The sequence below is a fragment of the Schistocerca cancellata genome, chromosome 1, assembly GCF_023864275.1.
Source record: "Schistocerca cancellata isolate TAMUIC-IGC-003103 chromosome 1, iqSchCanc2.1, whole genome shotgun sequence".
NCBI classification, from domain to species: domain Eukaryota; kingdom Metazoa; phylum Arthropoda; class Insecta; order Orthoptera; family Acrididae; genus Schistocerca; species Schistocerca cancellata.
The window spans coordinates 287,898,068-287,912,918 of record NC_064626.1 but is presented as its reverse complement, the minus strand read 5'-3'; the positions used below and the strand labels follow the sequence as shown (position 1 = coordinate 287,912,918).

The following is a 14,851-nucleotide window of genomic DNA, read 5'->3' as shown; positions in this document are numbered from 1 at the left end:
CTGTCTTTCCTGAGATCACTATATCGTCCAGATAGTTTGCTGCAGTAGGGACCGACGCACAAATAGTTTGTAAATATTGCTGAAACAATGCAGGGGCGGATGCACACCCGAATGGCAGTCTTTTGAATCTGTATAGTCCAAGATGCGTGTTAACCACCAACACGCGCTGGGATTCTTCGTCCACCGGTATTTGCAAGTACGCATCTGCTAGGTCCAACTTTGAAAAATATTTTCCCGGGCACAGTTTGTCAAAAAGATCTTCCGGGCGGGGCAAAGGAAAAGTAGCAGTCACTAGTTGTGGATTCACTGTTGCTTTGAAGTCCACGCAAAGTCTCAATTTGCCGGAAGGTTTTTGCAAAATCACTAAGGGTGAGGCCCAGAGAGAAGCCTGCACACGTTCAATGACACCTTGCGATTCTAAATCTTTTAATGTTCTTGCGACCTCATCACGCAATGCGTGGGGAACATTGCGCGCTCTGAAAAATTTCGGTTGCGCGTTGACTTTTAGTTCCAAATGTGATTCATAGTTCTTAGCGCAACCAAGGCCCGGTGCAAAAATGTCTGCAAATTCCTCACATAGACTAGAAACACTGGCTGAAGGCACAGTCTGGTTCACTGAGAGAACCTGATTCACAATAGACAAGTTAAACAATTGAAATAAATCTAAACCAAACAAGTTCACTGCAGCAGAAGAACGAAGAACGTAAAACGACACAAGTTTTGTTTGTCCCTTGTATGTTGCAAGAAGGCTGCACTGTCCTAACACAGGGATATGCTGTCCTGAATAACTAGTGAGCTGAACTTTTGCGGCACGCAACGGCGGTGCGCCCAGTTGTTTGTACGTGGCGTGATTGAGCAATGAAACTGCAGCTCCGGTATCGAGCTGGAACGGTATCACTTGTCCGGCAAAGTCCAAATCTACAAAAAGTTTAGTGTCCTGCTGACGACAAGAGCGACTGTTTTGTGCAACGTGAACAGACACTGGTACAGAATCACTTGCGACGTGACGGGATTGCCGTCGACGTCGACGCACACTTTTTGTGGGACGAACACAGTCACTGTTAGAAAGAGTAACACTGGGCGGAGTGGCATTAACTACGTGAATGTCCATGGGCCAAGGTTCCCGAGCCTGAGTGTCCGTGGTTCGATTCCGGCGCGAAGCAAAGGGCCTGGAACGGTTGTGATTGTCTGATCTGAGCTTTTTCTGGCAAACACTTTGAACATGTCCTTTCTTGTGACAGTAAAAGCAAATAGCTTGGCGTGACGGGCAATTTTCACGCGAATGTCTAGTAGCACACCGCGGGCATGATTTCACTGCATTTGCGGGCTGGCGAGGCACACCTTGTTTAGAGCGCGGCGTCAGCTGCGTCGAAGTGCGCGAGGGCCGGTTACCGGGCCGCGCAGCGCGTCCAGCGGGCCGGTTAATGTTACACACTGCTGGCGAAGCTTCAAAAGATTCCTGAGCACAGTCAAGTGTGTCTTGCCTATCCAATATGTCTATCACTTGTTGAAGGGAGGGATTAACTAGTTTCAAAATCTGTTCCCTTATGCGAACATCAGAAACGTTCTGTGCTATTGCATCACGCACCATTGTATCTGAATAAGGAAGGCCACAGTCACACTGAAATTCACAATCCCTAGTAAGGCCTTGCAAAGTTGCAACCCACTCCCTATTAGTTTGACCGGCCGTACGTTTCGTACGAAAGAACGTATACCGTTTTGCAACCACATTAACTGTTTCTTTGAAATAGGCATCTAAAGCCGACACAATTTCTTCGTAGGACAGAGTAGCTACGTCGCGTCGGGGAAACAATTTCACTATCACACGGTACGTTTGCACGCCGACACAAGACAATAAGTGAGGCTGCCGCTCGTTACCTTGAATTCTGTAGGCTGCCAGATGAAAATCCAGCAGTCGGGAATATTCCGCCCAAGATTCTTGAGTGGAATCGAACTGGCGAAACGGCGGTGCAACTGCATGTTGTGGCTGCGGTAGCTGTGAGGAAGCGGCGGCGGCCGCATCGTTTTGCAGCGCACGTTGACCCTGGACGAGCTGTCCCAGGGCATCCAATAACGCCTGCGTCTGCTGATTCTGCAAGCGATAAAATTCGGACAGTACATCTGGAGATTGTGGCGAAGCCATGACACAAGCAAATCAAATCAGAGCAAAACAAGTAGGAAGAACACATCCCATCCTCGTCGCCAATGTTGTGTGTGTCGACAGAAGTGCTGACACAGTGTTATTATGAAGGGGCCGAATAGGGCACGCGTCAACTCACGCCGTCCTGCGTTAAGTCTGAAACAGGATACTTCATAAATGCTATAAAGAAAAGAACGGAGCTTCTCGTATACTCAACTTTATTCTCCTGTGTGGTACATCTCCATGGTGAATACAAGTAAGACTCTCTCCAGATATGGTTAACTGCGCCTTGCTAGGTCGTAGCTATGGACTTAGCTGAAGGCTATTCTAACTGTCTCTCGGCAAATGAGAGGAAGGCTTCGTACGTCTAGTCGCTAGCAATGTCGTCCGTACAACTGGGGCGAGTGCTAGTCCGTCTTCCTAGACCTGCCATGTGGTGGCGCTAGGTCTGCAAGTACTGACAGTGGCGACACGCGGGTCCGACACGTACTAATGGACCGCGGCCGATTTAAGCTACCACCTAGCAAGTGTGGTGTCTGGCGGTGACACCACACATGGCTCCTAAAAAAATAAGAAAAAAAGAAAAAAAAAGAAAATTGAATGATTTTTGACAGTACGGATAAAAATTGTGTAACACGATTGTTTGGGTCAAAATGTCTTTGATGTGTACGTGTGCGTGTGTGTATGTGTATGTGTGTGGTGTGTGTGTGTGTGTGTGTGTGTGTGTGTGTGTGTGTGTGTGTGTTAGGCATTTCTCTAATGCTACAACAGACAATATTGTATCTGGAACCGTATCACAGTTCCACAATCTCCTAACGATTTTTTCTTTGTTTTTAACACTTCCGGAAAGATGCCTCATTTCAGTGACCAGTTACATAGATTAGTGAAAAGCTGAGTTACATTTTGGAGAGGTGGGTTGAACCGTAAATTTACTTTCAAAATCTTTTCTTAAAGAATTTGCTTTATTTACTAGCGATTCATCAAGAACATCAAGAACACATTTAATCACACTAGGTGGGCGTGGAAGTAGTTGCCAGGGAGTAAGTAACTGATGGAAAATGAAATTACTTTTAACAAATGTGAATTTTATTCCTAAAGCTTTGTCAAAACAGATTTAAAATTATAAGCAGAAAAGCACCCTTGAAATATTAAGTTACAATTTTATTTAGATGCAGACAGAGCAATATTAACAGTATGAGCCTTCGGGCTGAGAAGCTTGCCGCTCCCTTTCAACACGGCCGTAGTCATGACCACTCACAACAACCTTTGAAAGAGTACACTGGTGCAAATCTGCAACACACCAGATTACTTTAAACAAAAAACTTTTTAACAACTCACACAAACATGTAAATTATGCACTCCATAAGATGGATGGAAATGGTACAACACTCAAATTATTTGCCACCGAAACTGCATTTTTTTAAGGGACTCTTCTACATCTACATCTACATCTACATCCATACTCCGCAAGCCACCTGACCGTGTGTGGCGGAGGGTACCTTGAGTACCTCTATCGGTTCTCCCTTCTATTCCAGTCTCGTGTTGTTCGTGGAAAGAAGGATTGTCGGTATGCCTCTGTGTGGGCTCTAATCTCTCTGATTTTATCCTCATGGTCTCTTCGCGAGATATACGTAGGAGGGAGCAATATACTGCTTGACTCTTCGGTGAAGGTATGTTCTCGAAACTTTGACAAAAGCCCGTACCGAGCTACTGAGCGTCTCTCCTGCAGAGTCTTCCACTGGAATTTATCTATCATCTCCGTAACGCTTTCGCGATTACTAAATGATGCTGTAATGAAGCGCGCTGCTCTCCGTTGGATCTTCTCTATATCTTCTATCAACCCGATCTGGTACGGATCCCACACTGCTGAGCAGTATTCAAGCAGTGGGCGAACAAGCGTACTGTAACCTACTTCCTTTGTTTTCGCATTGCATTTCCTTAGGATTCTTCCAATGAATCTCAGTCTGGCATCTGCTTTACCGACGATTAACATTATATGATCATTCCATTTTAAATCACTCCTAATGTGTACTCCCAGATAATTTATGGTATTAACTGCTTCCAGTTGCTGACCTGCTATTTTGTAGCTAAATGATAAAGGATCTATCTTTCTGTGTAATCGCAGCACATTACACTTGTCTACATTGAGATTCAATTGCCATTCCCTGCACCATGTGTCAATTCGCTGCAGATCCTCCTGCATTTCAGTACAATTTTCCATTGTTACAACGTCTCGATACACCACAGCATCATCTGCAAAAAGCCTCAGTGAACTTCCGATGTCATCCACCAGGTCATTTATGTATATTGTGAATAGCAACGGTCCTATGACACTCCCCTGCGGCACACCTGAAATCACTCTTACTTCGGAAGACTTCTCTCCATTGAGAATGACATGCTGCGTCCTGTTATCCAGGAACTCCTCAATCCAATCACACAATTGGTCTGATAGTCCATATGCTCTTACTTTGTTCATTAAACGACTGTGGGGAACTGTATCGAACGCCTTGCGGAAGTCAAGAAACACGGCATCTACCTGTGAACCCGTGTCTATGGCCCTCTGAGTCTCGTGGACGAATAGCGCGAGCTGGGTTTCACATGACCGTCTTTTTCGAAACCCATGCTGATTCCTACAGAGTAGATTTCTAGTCTCCAGAAAAGTCATTATACTCGAACACAATACGTGTTCCAAAATTCTACAACTGATCGACGTTAGAGATGTAGGTCTATAGTTCTGCACATCTGTTCGACGTCCCTTCTTGAAAACGGGGATGACCTGTGCCCTTTTCCAATCCTTTGGAACGCTACGCTCTTCTAGAGACCTACGGTACACCGGTGCAAGAAGGGGGGCAAGTTCCTTCGCGTACTCCGTGTAAAATTGAACTGGTATCCCATCAGGTCCAGAGGCCTTTCCTCTTTTGAGCGATTTTAATTGTTTCTCTATCCCTCTGTCGTCTATTTCGATATCTACCATTTTGTCATCTGTGCGACAATCTAGAGAAAGAACTACAGTGCAATCTTCCTCTGTGAAACAACTTTGGAAAAAGACATTTAGTATTTCGGCCTTTAGTCTGTCATCCTCTGTTTCAGTACCATTTTGGTCACAGAGTGTCTGGACATTTTGTTTTGATCCACCTACCGCTTTGACATAAGACCAAAATTTCTTAGGATTTTCTGCCAAGTCACTCTTACGGTGGAAGGGTGGCAACCTTATAACCTAAAATGACTATTTAAATAAAACTCATAAAATGCAGACTTAACATAAAATGTACAACATGGCTCTACATTACACGTATACCACCTCGCAAGATGATGGGCAATATAAAAACATATTTCAAGAATTCGGCCTTTAAGCAATAAATTCGTTACCACCTAATCCGACAAACATGACAGAGGCAGCTATTAACGTATGGCAGATTGACAGGGGGAGTACTAAGCAATCCGAACCGCAGATTGCTCTAAACCTCCCCAAATCCACAAGGGAAAAACGGACCACCCAATTCACAAATAACCACCTTCCCGCGGGTGGGCAAACGGTGAAGAAAGGTGGGACGACCCCAAAACAAAGCGGCTGGTGACCTCACCAAGAAAACAAGTAGAGTTTAACAAGTAAATGAAACAGCATATCTCCAATCACTTAACTTCTAATAAACTGCGATTTCTGGCGAAGACCTGGCGCAGCACCCCCCAACGCTCTCCCGAGCCATCCGCTGCCAGCCGCTTCAACGGACGCAGGAAGGCGCGCCGATCTCCCGTTTCACGGCGTCGCAGCTCGCCCCGGCCAGCCCGATGTCGTGGTTTCGCTCCTGTTGCTCTCGTGTGAAACGCGAAGCCACTACCCCTTTCTATACGGCGCTGCCCACTGGACTCACGTGGGGACCTCACATGCGCCGACGCTCAAGGCGGAGAAGTCATCTCGTGTCTCAGTGCGCGACCGACCAAACGACCGATCCAACCACCAATGACCGTTGCCTGAGCAACTCGAGCAGACTGGCGGCCTATCGCACAGACTCAGATGCAGGAACTCAGCCCCGAACGGGCGATCACTAGCTGAGTTCTCTTACTGGCGGAGTGGCAATACTCTGATTTTCTGGCTTTAGAGTTTGATCCAAACGACAGACATACTTGCACTCAGACGACAGACAGACACTAACTGCCGCACAAATGCAAACGAGAGACAGACCAGCAACTGGCGACGCGAGACTGACCTAGCCTCACTCCGACTGACCAACTGCCTATACTCGCCGAGACTAGCAGGCTGACCCCTGGCGAGCTTATAGCGCCCCTTAAATGCACGTGAACAGGCACCCTTTCCCCTTTTCCACCACAGGGAGACACCAAAGCTGCGATTGCCACAGCGGCGCCACCGCCAGAAACGGAGGGCGCTTGCTACACACTACGCGCTGCGGCGCGCTCTTCAAAACAGCAAATTTTACCACGGCTCATGGGTGCAAAATGGTTCATAACGTTCAAGCAATTCCTGATGAGCAAGTGGCTTTCAGTTTTTTGGCTATCTTGACTGTTTCCTCCTGATCAACATTACCAACAAACATTGATAATTTCAAGTGCTGGTCTTGTTTGCCACTCGCTGCTAATTCTCATTGAAATTCGTTTTTTATTAAATTTTCTGCTTTTCCAGTGAAGTAACTGTTGAATGTGTTTGCTGTTCCACTGGACTCTAACTTTTTTGTGTGTATAACAAGACTAGAGTCTTATCTGCTTTCTTTTATTTCCACATTTAATTTTTTGTAATGTTCCAGATATCTTTCATTTAGTTGTATAGCTTTTTATGTACATATGGTTATATATTCTCTTTGCTCTAATATTTACTACCTTCAGAGGGACGGCACTATCAAAATGCTGCAATACTTTTTGTTGATATGTATATTCAGCCAGTTTCCTTGACAGCAGACAAATCTTAACTATTCAATAGTAAGTTAATGTGGTTTATGATATTCTAATGGAAATTGTTCCATTTTTATCTTAAGTATATTTTTTGCTTGTTCTACGTTAACAGTAGTGAGAAGTTTCGAAGCTTTATGGTCGCTGAAAAATGTATTGTACACTTTTTTACCACTCACTTACATCACTCGTTACCAAACAAGTTTTGGTCCACGCTTGTCTGACTGATTGGCAAGGTTTATTGTGATAGTAAGAGAATGCGGTTCTTTTAAGGTTGACTAGAGCAGCTCTCCTTGATTTAATAAGAAGGTCAATCCTAAAGCCATCAGAAGCTATGGCCTGACATTTTATTTCTTTGGAGGGCCACACTGGAACCGATTTCGCACACTGCAAACGACATTCCAATTAGCATGTCAAACGGCATCGGAAAAGTTAGGTATTCTTTCCAGCTATACAGTGCCAGGCTACCATGCCTAGCGAGGTCAGGTTCTATGGTAACCAGACAGACATACGTCGCGCATCTTTGTATTGACAAGACATATGTCCATATCAGAGTGCGCATGTGATTTTATGTTTTCAGTGAGTCGTTTGGGTTACATGAAGGCGGTCAGAATTTGTGTTGGTCAGCAATACAGGAGTATCGATGCGATGGTGTTTTGCCGTACACCCTAGAGGTTCAAATGGCTCTAAGCACTGTGGGACTTAACATCTGAGGTCATCAGTCCCCTAGACTTAGAACTACTTAAACCTAACTAACCTAAGGAACATAACACACATCCATAGCCCAAGGCAGGATTCGAACCTGACTGAATCGCCTAGAACCGCTTGGTCACAGGGCCGGGCACCCTACGGGAAGTGATAAAAGAGAAGAAAGGACTTTATTTAAACAGGAATGCAGTTTACCATAAAGATCGCAACGGCAAAAAAGTTGCAAAATTAAACTTCCTGGCACATTAAAACTGTGTGCTGGACCGAGATGTGCTGGACCGAGACTCGAACTCGGGACCTTTATCTTTCGCAGACAACACCTCTGCCGACTGAGTTACCAAATTATGACTTTACATTCCAAACTTTACAAAAGTTCTCCTTTGTAAGACTACCACTCTGGAGGGAAGGATATTGCGGAGACATGGCTTACCCACAGCGTGTGGGATGTATCCAGAACGAATGTTCACACTTCAGCAGAGTGTGCGCTGGCATGGAACTTCCTGGCAGATTAATACTGGCAAAGGCATAGGTCCTGAGTCTTGGTCCGGCACACACGTTAGATCTGCCAGGAGTTTCATAATAGTGCACACCCCTCTGCAGAGTGAAAATTTAATTCCGGTAGTTATGAAATGTCTGTGAATGTAAATATTGGCAGTCAGGAGCGGCATATTTTGTAGTTCTGATTTGCTGCGCAGGTTGCGACTCTGGCTTCGGGCACGAACTGGCGCGCCATCTGGACGAGCTGGGGGTGCCGGTGTTCGCGGGCTGCCTGTTCCCTGACGGTCCCGGTGCGCGCAGACTCGCCGCAGACTGCTCCTCCAGGTTGCGCGTGCTGCCGCTAGATGTCACCTCAGACCAGCAGGTGGCCGACGCCGTCGCCTCCGTACAGGCGGCACTCTCGGACGCTTCAGGCACAGGTATCAAGAAACGACGGGAAGGCATTACAAATATGAAATACTTTTAAATTCAACCAACAAGATTCTACTTCTCCGAGAGTGCCCTTTATTAAATGCTACTAATCTCAAAGAATTAATGCCCCATCTTTAGGGATTTCATGGTCATGGTAGAAAATTACCGCAGTCCGGCGAAGTATAAGCTGCCTACGTATCCTTGTACCTGATGCTGCGTCTAAAATAAATTTTGAAGCTGATAGCTTATTCCATGTTACGTGATTTTTTCCACCATTAAGTGACTGAAGTTTTAGAGTGAATCCCCAGAAATTAGTAGTATATTCTAAAGGACGTTGTGGCGAAGAGGGAATTTTGTTTATAATAATTAATATATGCCAAGGACATGTCATATATGAATAAGATTTTAAAATGCTGACTTTTCTTATAGCACTATATCGGCATAGAGATTTTATAACCCAATGCAGTAGCATCCAGTCTACGTGCATTTCACTGTCTCCCACTTAGCTATTCTTGTCACATCGCACTTACATTGCATCATGTATTCGATGATGATGATGTTCGGTTTGTGAGTCGCTCAACTGCGCGGTCATCACCGCCCGTACAAATTCCCAATTCTTACACAGTTCAGTTTGCACGCAGTCCAATCTAGCCACTGTCACGAATGATGATGATGGTGATGGTGATGGTGATAATGATGATGATGATGATGATGACAACTCAAACACCCAGTCCCCAGAAGAGAAAATCCCCAATCCGGCCGGGAATCGAATCCGGGACCCCGTGATCCAAAGGCAGCAACACTAGCCACTAGAACACGAGCTGCGAACGTATCATGTGTGGTATCTCTAATACTACTGCACCAAATCTGTATGACAAGTACAATCAGATGCTGCGTCATTAAGCCAGCCCACAGAACAATTCTTTCGTACAACCTCTTTTTTTTTTTTTCCTTTATTGTGTTTCAATTCCCCATCGGGGCGGGCTGGCAGCAGCATAGGCGCTGCTCTTCAGCCGAAAGATAGTACAAAACAATAGAAGACAATGAAAAACAGCAAAGGAGAGAATAAGGTGAACATAGATATAAAAAAGGGGGAACAGCATGGAAGACAAAACAAAACAATACGGGGTGACTGTAAAATGGAGATAACAAAAAAAAAAAAACAAAAAAAACTGTTTGAAAGTAGCACATATAAAATGCCACAAACGGCGACGGTTAAAAGAACACAAGGCACAGTATGACTGGAGCATAAAAGTAGCGACGGATGGCATAGCACATAACGTAACACTGACTGACAATTAAAATCACATCTCTTGACGCACATGAGTAACAGCACTAAACACAACACTGATGTGGCACACTGATGATGAGCAATACAGAGGATGTGCCAGGCGCTAGGAGATGAGGGAGACCTGAAGAGGGGAGGGAGTGGAAGAGATGGGGGAGGTGAGCAGGGGGCGCACGGGAGAGGGCCAGGTAGGGTGGGAAGGAGAGAGGCAGGTATGGGGTGCAGGGTCTCAGGGGAGGGGGGACAGAGGGAAATCCGCTCTGGGAGAAGGAGGAAAGAGGAAAAGGGGGCCCAGGGGAGGGTCGCACAACCTCTTTCATTAGCTTACTTTTGTATCCCGCCTGGGAGGCGGCGTATGGGTAAGGAACAGGAACAGGAAAAGGTACTAATCTCTCGGTACTGCAAATACGGTTTAAGCACCTTACTATGGATAAACATATGCAAAACATATTGCATGACTTGCAACGTGGTGCAAAGTTGAAGCGAAGTGTCCTGGCTGGCTGCACCTGATCAAATGGGTTCAAGCAGTAGCGGAGCTAGTAGACCTTGACAGCGCCGGCTAGTGGGTGCTGTCGTCGATGTCTCTCGTAGTGCCAACCTAGCAGAGTGGAACTACGTTGTGGCATCGTAGCTATCGATACCACACTTCCTATTTATCTTCTACTGATCACACTCTATTCGGCTGTTTACCTAGAGCTGTTCCTCACTTATCCGAATTATTGAATTAAGACTTTCCACTTACGGCTGTTGAAAATATTTTTGTGATTGAAGTTTCGACATTTTGTTGCTTCCAAGTATTCTGAAAGTAAACATTGTCACCATATGAAATAAGCTGCCATTAAAAGGAATATCGTCTTCCCCCAGTGGTTTACAGAAGCATTAATATCGTCAGCCCACCTAGCATCGATGCCACAATGACCATCTTAAAGTAATCAGTGCCACACCCAGAAACCTGTTTAAATCAATAACACTTCCTTCATGTTTATCCTCTGTGTTTAACAAAACTATATTTTAAAAACATATACTGTTTTAGAGCAGTTTCATTCTGCTCTATATACGGCAAAATCACAATAAAACAAATCAATCTATGTTGGGTGCCCCACTTTACGATCGCAGTTAAGTAGATGATACACATTTCTAAACAGTGAACTTTGAGGAAAGAAAGTAATGGTTGGAAAAGAATATCTCGTGTTTTCTATCAACCACTTGAGCTCATTGCAACTGTTCAGACCAAAAACCGCCACTCTCAATCAGTGAATTTCAAAATGTGCACAGAATCTCCCTGTTCTCTGTCAGATATACATGTTGTTTATTGTAAAATGAGATAAGCTACTGGGACCTCACCAACCGATCCCTGGGGTTCGGTCACCAGTAACTTCGTGAAAGTCTTGGTAATATCGCTGGGACTGATTCACCTTTCCAGTCCAAGAGTGTTGTTGGTTGATATTCAACTGCTACCAGACATTAATACTAAAACGGGATTACAGATCATCATGTAAAAACCACGTGTTTCCCATATTATGTGCAACACTATGGATCCGAAGGCCTTGGGTTCGACTCGAGGTCAGTAATAAGATTTTAACGTGACGTATCATGTTTTTTACCTATGCCAATATTTATTAAGTAAAAAATGCTGAGTCGAACCATGGTTCAGAGTCCACATTAAACTGTAGGTACACCAATAACTGGCTGTGTGATTCAGTCCAAAGGTCACGGTTAAGCAATGGCATCCCACCTCCAACAGTACCATGCCTACGAAAGCTGTGCGGTGATCAAACCAGATGTTTTTTTTTTTTTTTTGTTTTTCACTAATTATGACCAAATTTTAAGGCTCAAATGGCTTCAGCCTCACGAACACGGCGTGGCAATCTATGTATTACACATCCGAAAGTGTTAAATAATGGACGTTAAAAACCATTTATTCCTTTTCTTTTAATATCTTATCTTCCAAACAAAGCAGGGAGTACAGTCTCCTGCAACTGTTGCAGCACATCTCGAATGAACAACTGATAATATGCACGAAACAGACTGGCAGCAAATTAGATTTTACATGGTCCATTCACATCAATGTGATTATCACCTATGTTTCGGCGTCAATGTGCAATACCCACCTGCAGACGGCATGTAGCAGCACTAGTAGTGTCGGGTATAGAAAAAGGTTATCAGGCGGAGGGGGAGGCGAGGATGCAGAAAGACTGCAGGCATGCTCATAATGTGGGAACAGAGCAATTTGTCTAACGTACAGATTTGAATTTTGAACCAAGAGTGAAAGCACTTCTGAAGTGGCTAAGCTAGTAAGTTGCTCTCGTGCCACCATGATTAAAATATACCGTGCATGGCAAAATGACACTATCCAAAACTGGAACAGAGAAACTGTGGTGCACCACAGGCCGTAGGTCACAATGGTGGATGACAGCTGTGGAGATGTGTACAGACAAATAGACATGACACCACTGAGCAGCTGACTGCCCAGATGATCCAAGGGGCAGCCAACACTGTCTCCTCAACAACGGTACAGCGAACATTGTTGTGTTTGCATTTCCATGGCACAGCGCATGTTGTAGCAGTAAGGCAGACCATTGTCTGTTGACGACGATAGCTGCAATTTGCATGGCCATACCACAGCTGGAAGGCCACTGATCTGCGACAGGTGGCCTTTTCAGATGAATTGCATTTTATACTCCATCGGACTGTAGCAGGAAGAGGTAAATGGCACCATATTAAGACTCGTCCAAGCTTTCTGAGTGATTTATTGTTTCCAGCTACAGTGCTGCATTCCTCTCAGCCTGTGTCACTGGGTCCCGCAATGCTGAGGACACCACCTTAGCAACCTGTCAAGCACTCTGCTAATGTGTCAGACTTATACGGCCACAATGATATGACAACATCTGGGCTGCACCGGCAGCTGACTCAGCGGCCTTCGTCCTGCGCTGCCTCAGCACCACCTCCTGACAACTGCAAGGTAGCCCATTCTGTGCATCCCCGCCGGCGTGGCTTGGGCCACAGTGACAGCAAGCGCTCGCGATCCGGCAGCTGAATCTGTCGCCCTCGCCCTTGATGTCTCCGGTGCATGTTGGGAGCCAAGACGACTGCCCATGTTAGCGCGCTGCGGAGTGGCCCACGGCTTGCTGGCTACTGACATCGCGTTGGCCTCAGAGAGTCGAACCAGCGATGTGCTGTGGCCTGGAACACTGGCGCCCCATCTACTGCTGTGTGTAGCCGTTGGTGTGACATGCCCCACCATTCACGAGGGCTGCCATTCTTGAATGCTTTATATGTCGCTGTGTATCTCTGTTTTGCTAAACTCTCCGCTCCATGTCACGTGCTCATAACACTTAGGTTGGCCAGTGGGCCCCTTCTGCCTGTGACTTGCACCATGCAAACCGCTGTGTGTACTTTTTCCGGCAGTTCTATGCCCCTGTGAACTGTTGGTGAGTGTAACTCTCTGTAAACAGGCCCACGCCTGGCTGTAACTTGCACACTCAGAATATTGCACCAAAACTGACTTTTCCCATCCCAAATGGTAGTGCTGCTAGAGGACGTATGGCATGTATGGGGTGAAACGCCTGAAAGCAAACACCCTGCTACAGCCATTGGAATGGTTCATGTGAGAGACACTGCCTGGGTGAAGTCGTCATTCTGGAAGGCACAATGGATCAACACAAGTATACACCTATCCTTCAGGACCATTCCAACCCCTACACGCAGTTTCTTTTCCTCAGCACGATGCCCTTGACCAGCAGGACAATGCAACGTGTCACACAGCTCGCAGTGTATGTGCATTGTTCAAAGAACAATGAGTTTACCGTAGTCTCGTGGCCATCAAACTCCGCAGATTTAAACCCAGCCGAGAATGTATAGGACCACCTCGATCAGGCTGTCCGCGCTATGGACGCTCTATTGAGAAACCTAGAGAAGCTGGCCACGGTACTTCCCTTTCATCCCTTTCGATACCTTCCAGAAATCACCGAATCTCTTCCTGCATATCTCGCAGATGCCTGCACGGCAATTTGTGGTAACTGAGACTTTTGGCGGGTGTCACGATAATGTGGCTGGATAGTGCATTAATTAATCTTGTGCATTGCCACTTTTGTACTACCTCAAATATTGATTTTCCAACCATTGATTTCTTCTCTAAAAATAATTTAGTATACTCTGGTCTGTGTAACATGGTGGTATAAATTTTTGCCATCTTGTGCTTGCAGACACGCCCCTCCCTGCCTCCCACGACATCCAAAATTTAACATCCTATTCCACGCAGGACCAAAAACTCCGTACTAACATCAACCCATGTTGTAGGTTGTTGACAACTTGGAAGCGCCATCCCATGTGGCATTTGACGCATTCATGTCCTGTCAGTGCGGTATACCGCCGTGCTCCGTGACTGATCATTCCAGTCGATCTCTTCCTATGCTTGAGCATTCATTGGCGGTGTTACTGTGCCCTTACTAATATCTCTGCCGAGTTATACGATGTGAGCAGAGTACACGTGCTAATTGGAAACCCTTTGCCACACAGCAAGAGGGTCATTCTGAATGGCGTTGCTGCTCATCACTTATTGTTGGAAATTTGGAAATTTTTGGTAACGTCTTATGGGACCAAACTGTTGAGGTCATCGGTCCCTAAGCTTACACACTACTTAATGTAACTTACGCTAAGTACAACACAACACCCATGGCCGAGGGAGGACTCGAACCTCCGATGGGAGGAGCCGCACGAACCGTGAAAAGACGCCCAAGACCGCACTGCTACCCCGGGCGGCTACTTATTGTTATTCAGCACTTAATTGGTGAGTGATTTACTATGGTGTCGTCCTTGCGCTCACTATAACGTGTTGTGTGGTCTTCTTTCAGAACACTATTGTGGAGCAGCTCTCCGTGTTAGTGACTTCGTGGCTAAGGGAG

The 14,851-nt window shown here is 45.7% G+C and overlaps 1 protein-coding gene across 1 annotated transcript in view; it reads left to right on the top strand.

The window, feature by feature from the left end:
• The window catches only part of LOC126171554 (estradiol 17-beta-dehydrogenase 2-like), a 174,910-nt gene that overhangs the window by 56,677 nt on the left and 103,382 nt on the right, over positions 1-14,851 (top strand). Inside the window, exon 3 of the mRNA XM_049920809.1 lies at positions 8,446-8,667. Within this exon, the coding sequence (XP_049776766.1) occupies positions 8,446-8,667 (222 nt within the window). The remainder of the gene's footprint in view (positions 1-8,445; positions 8,668-14,851) is intronic.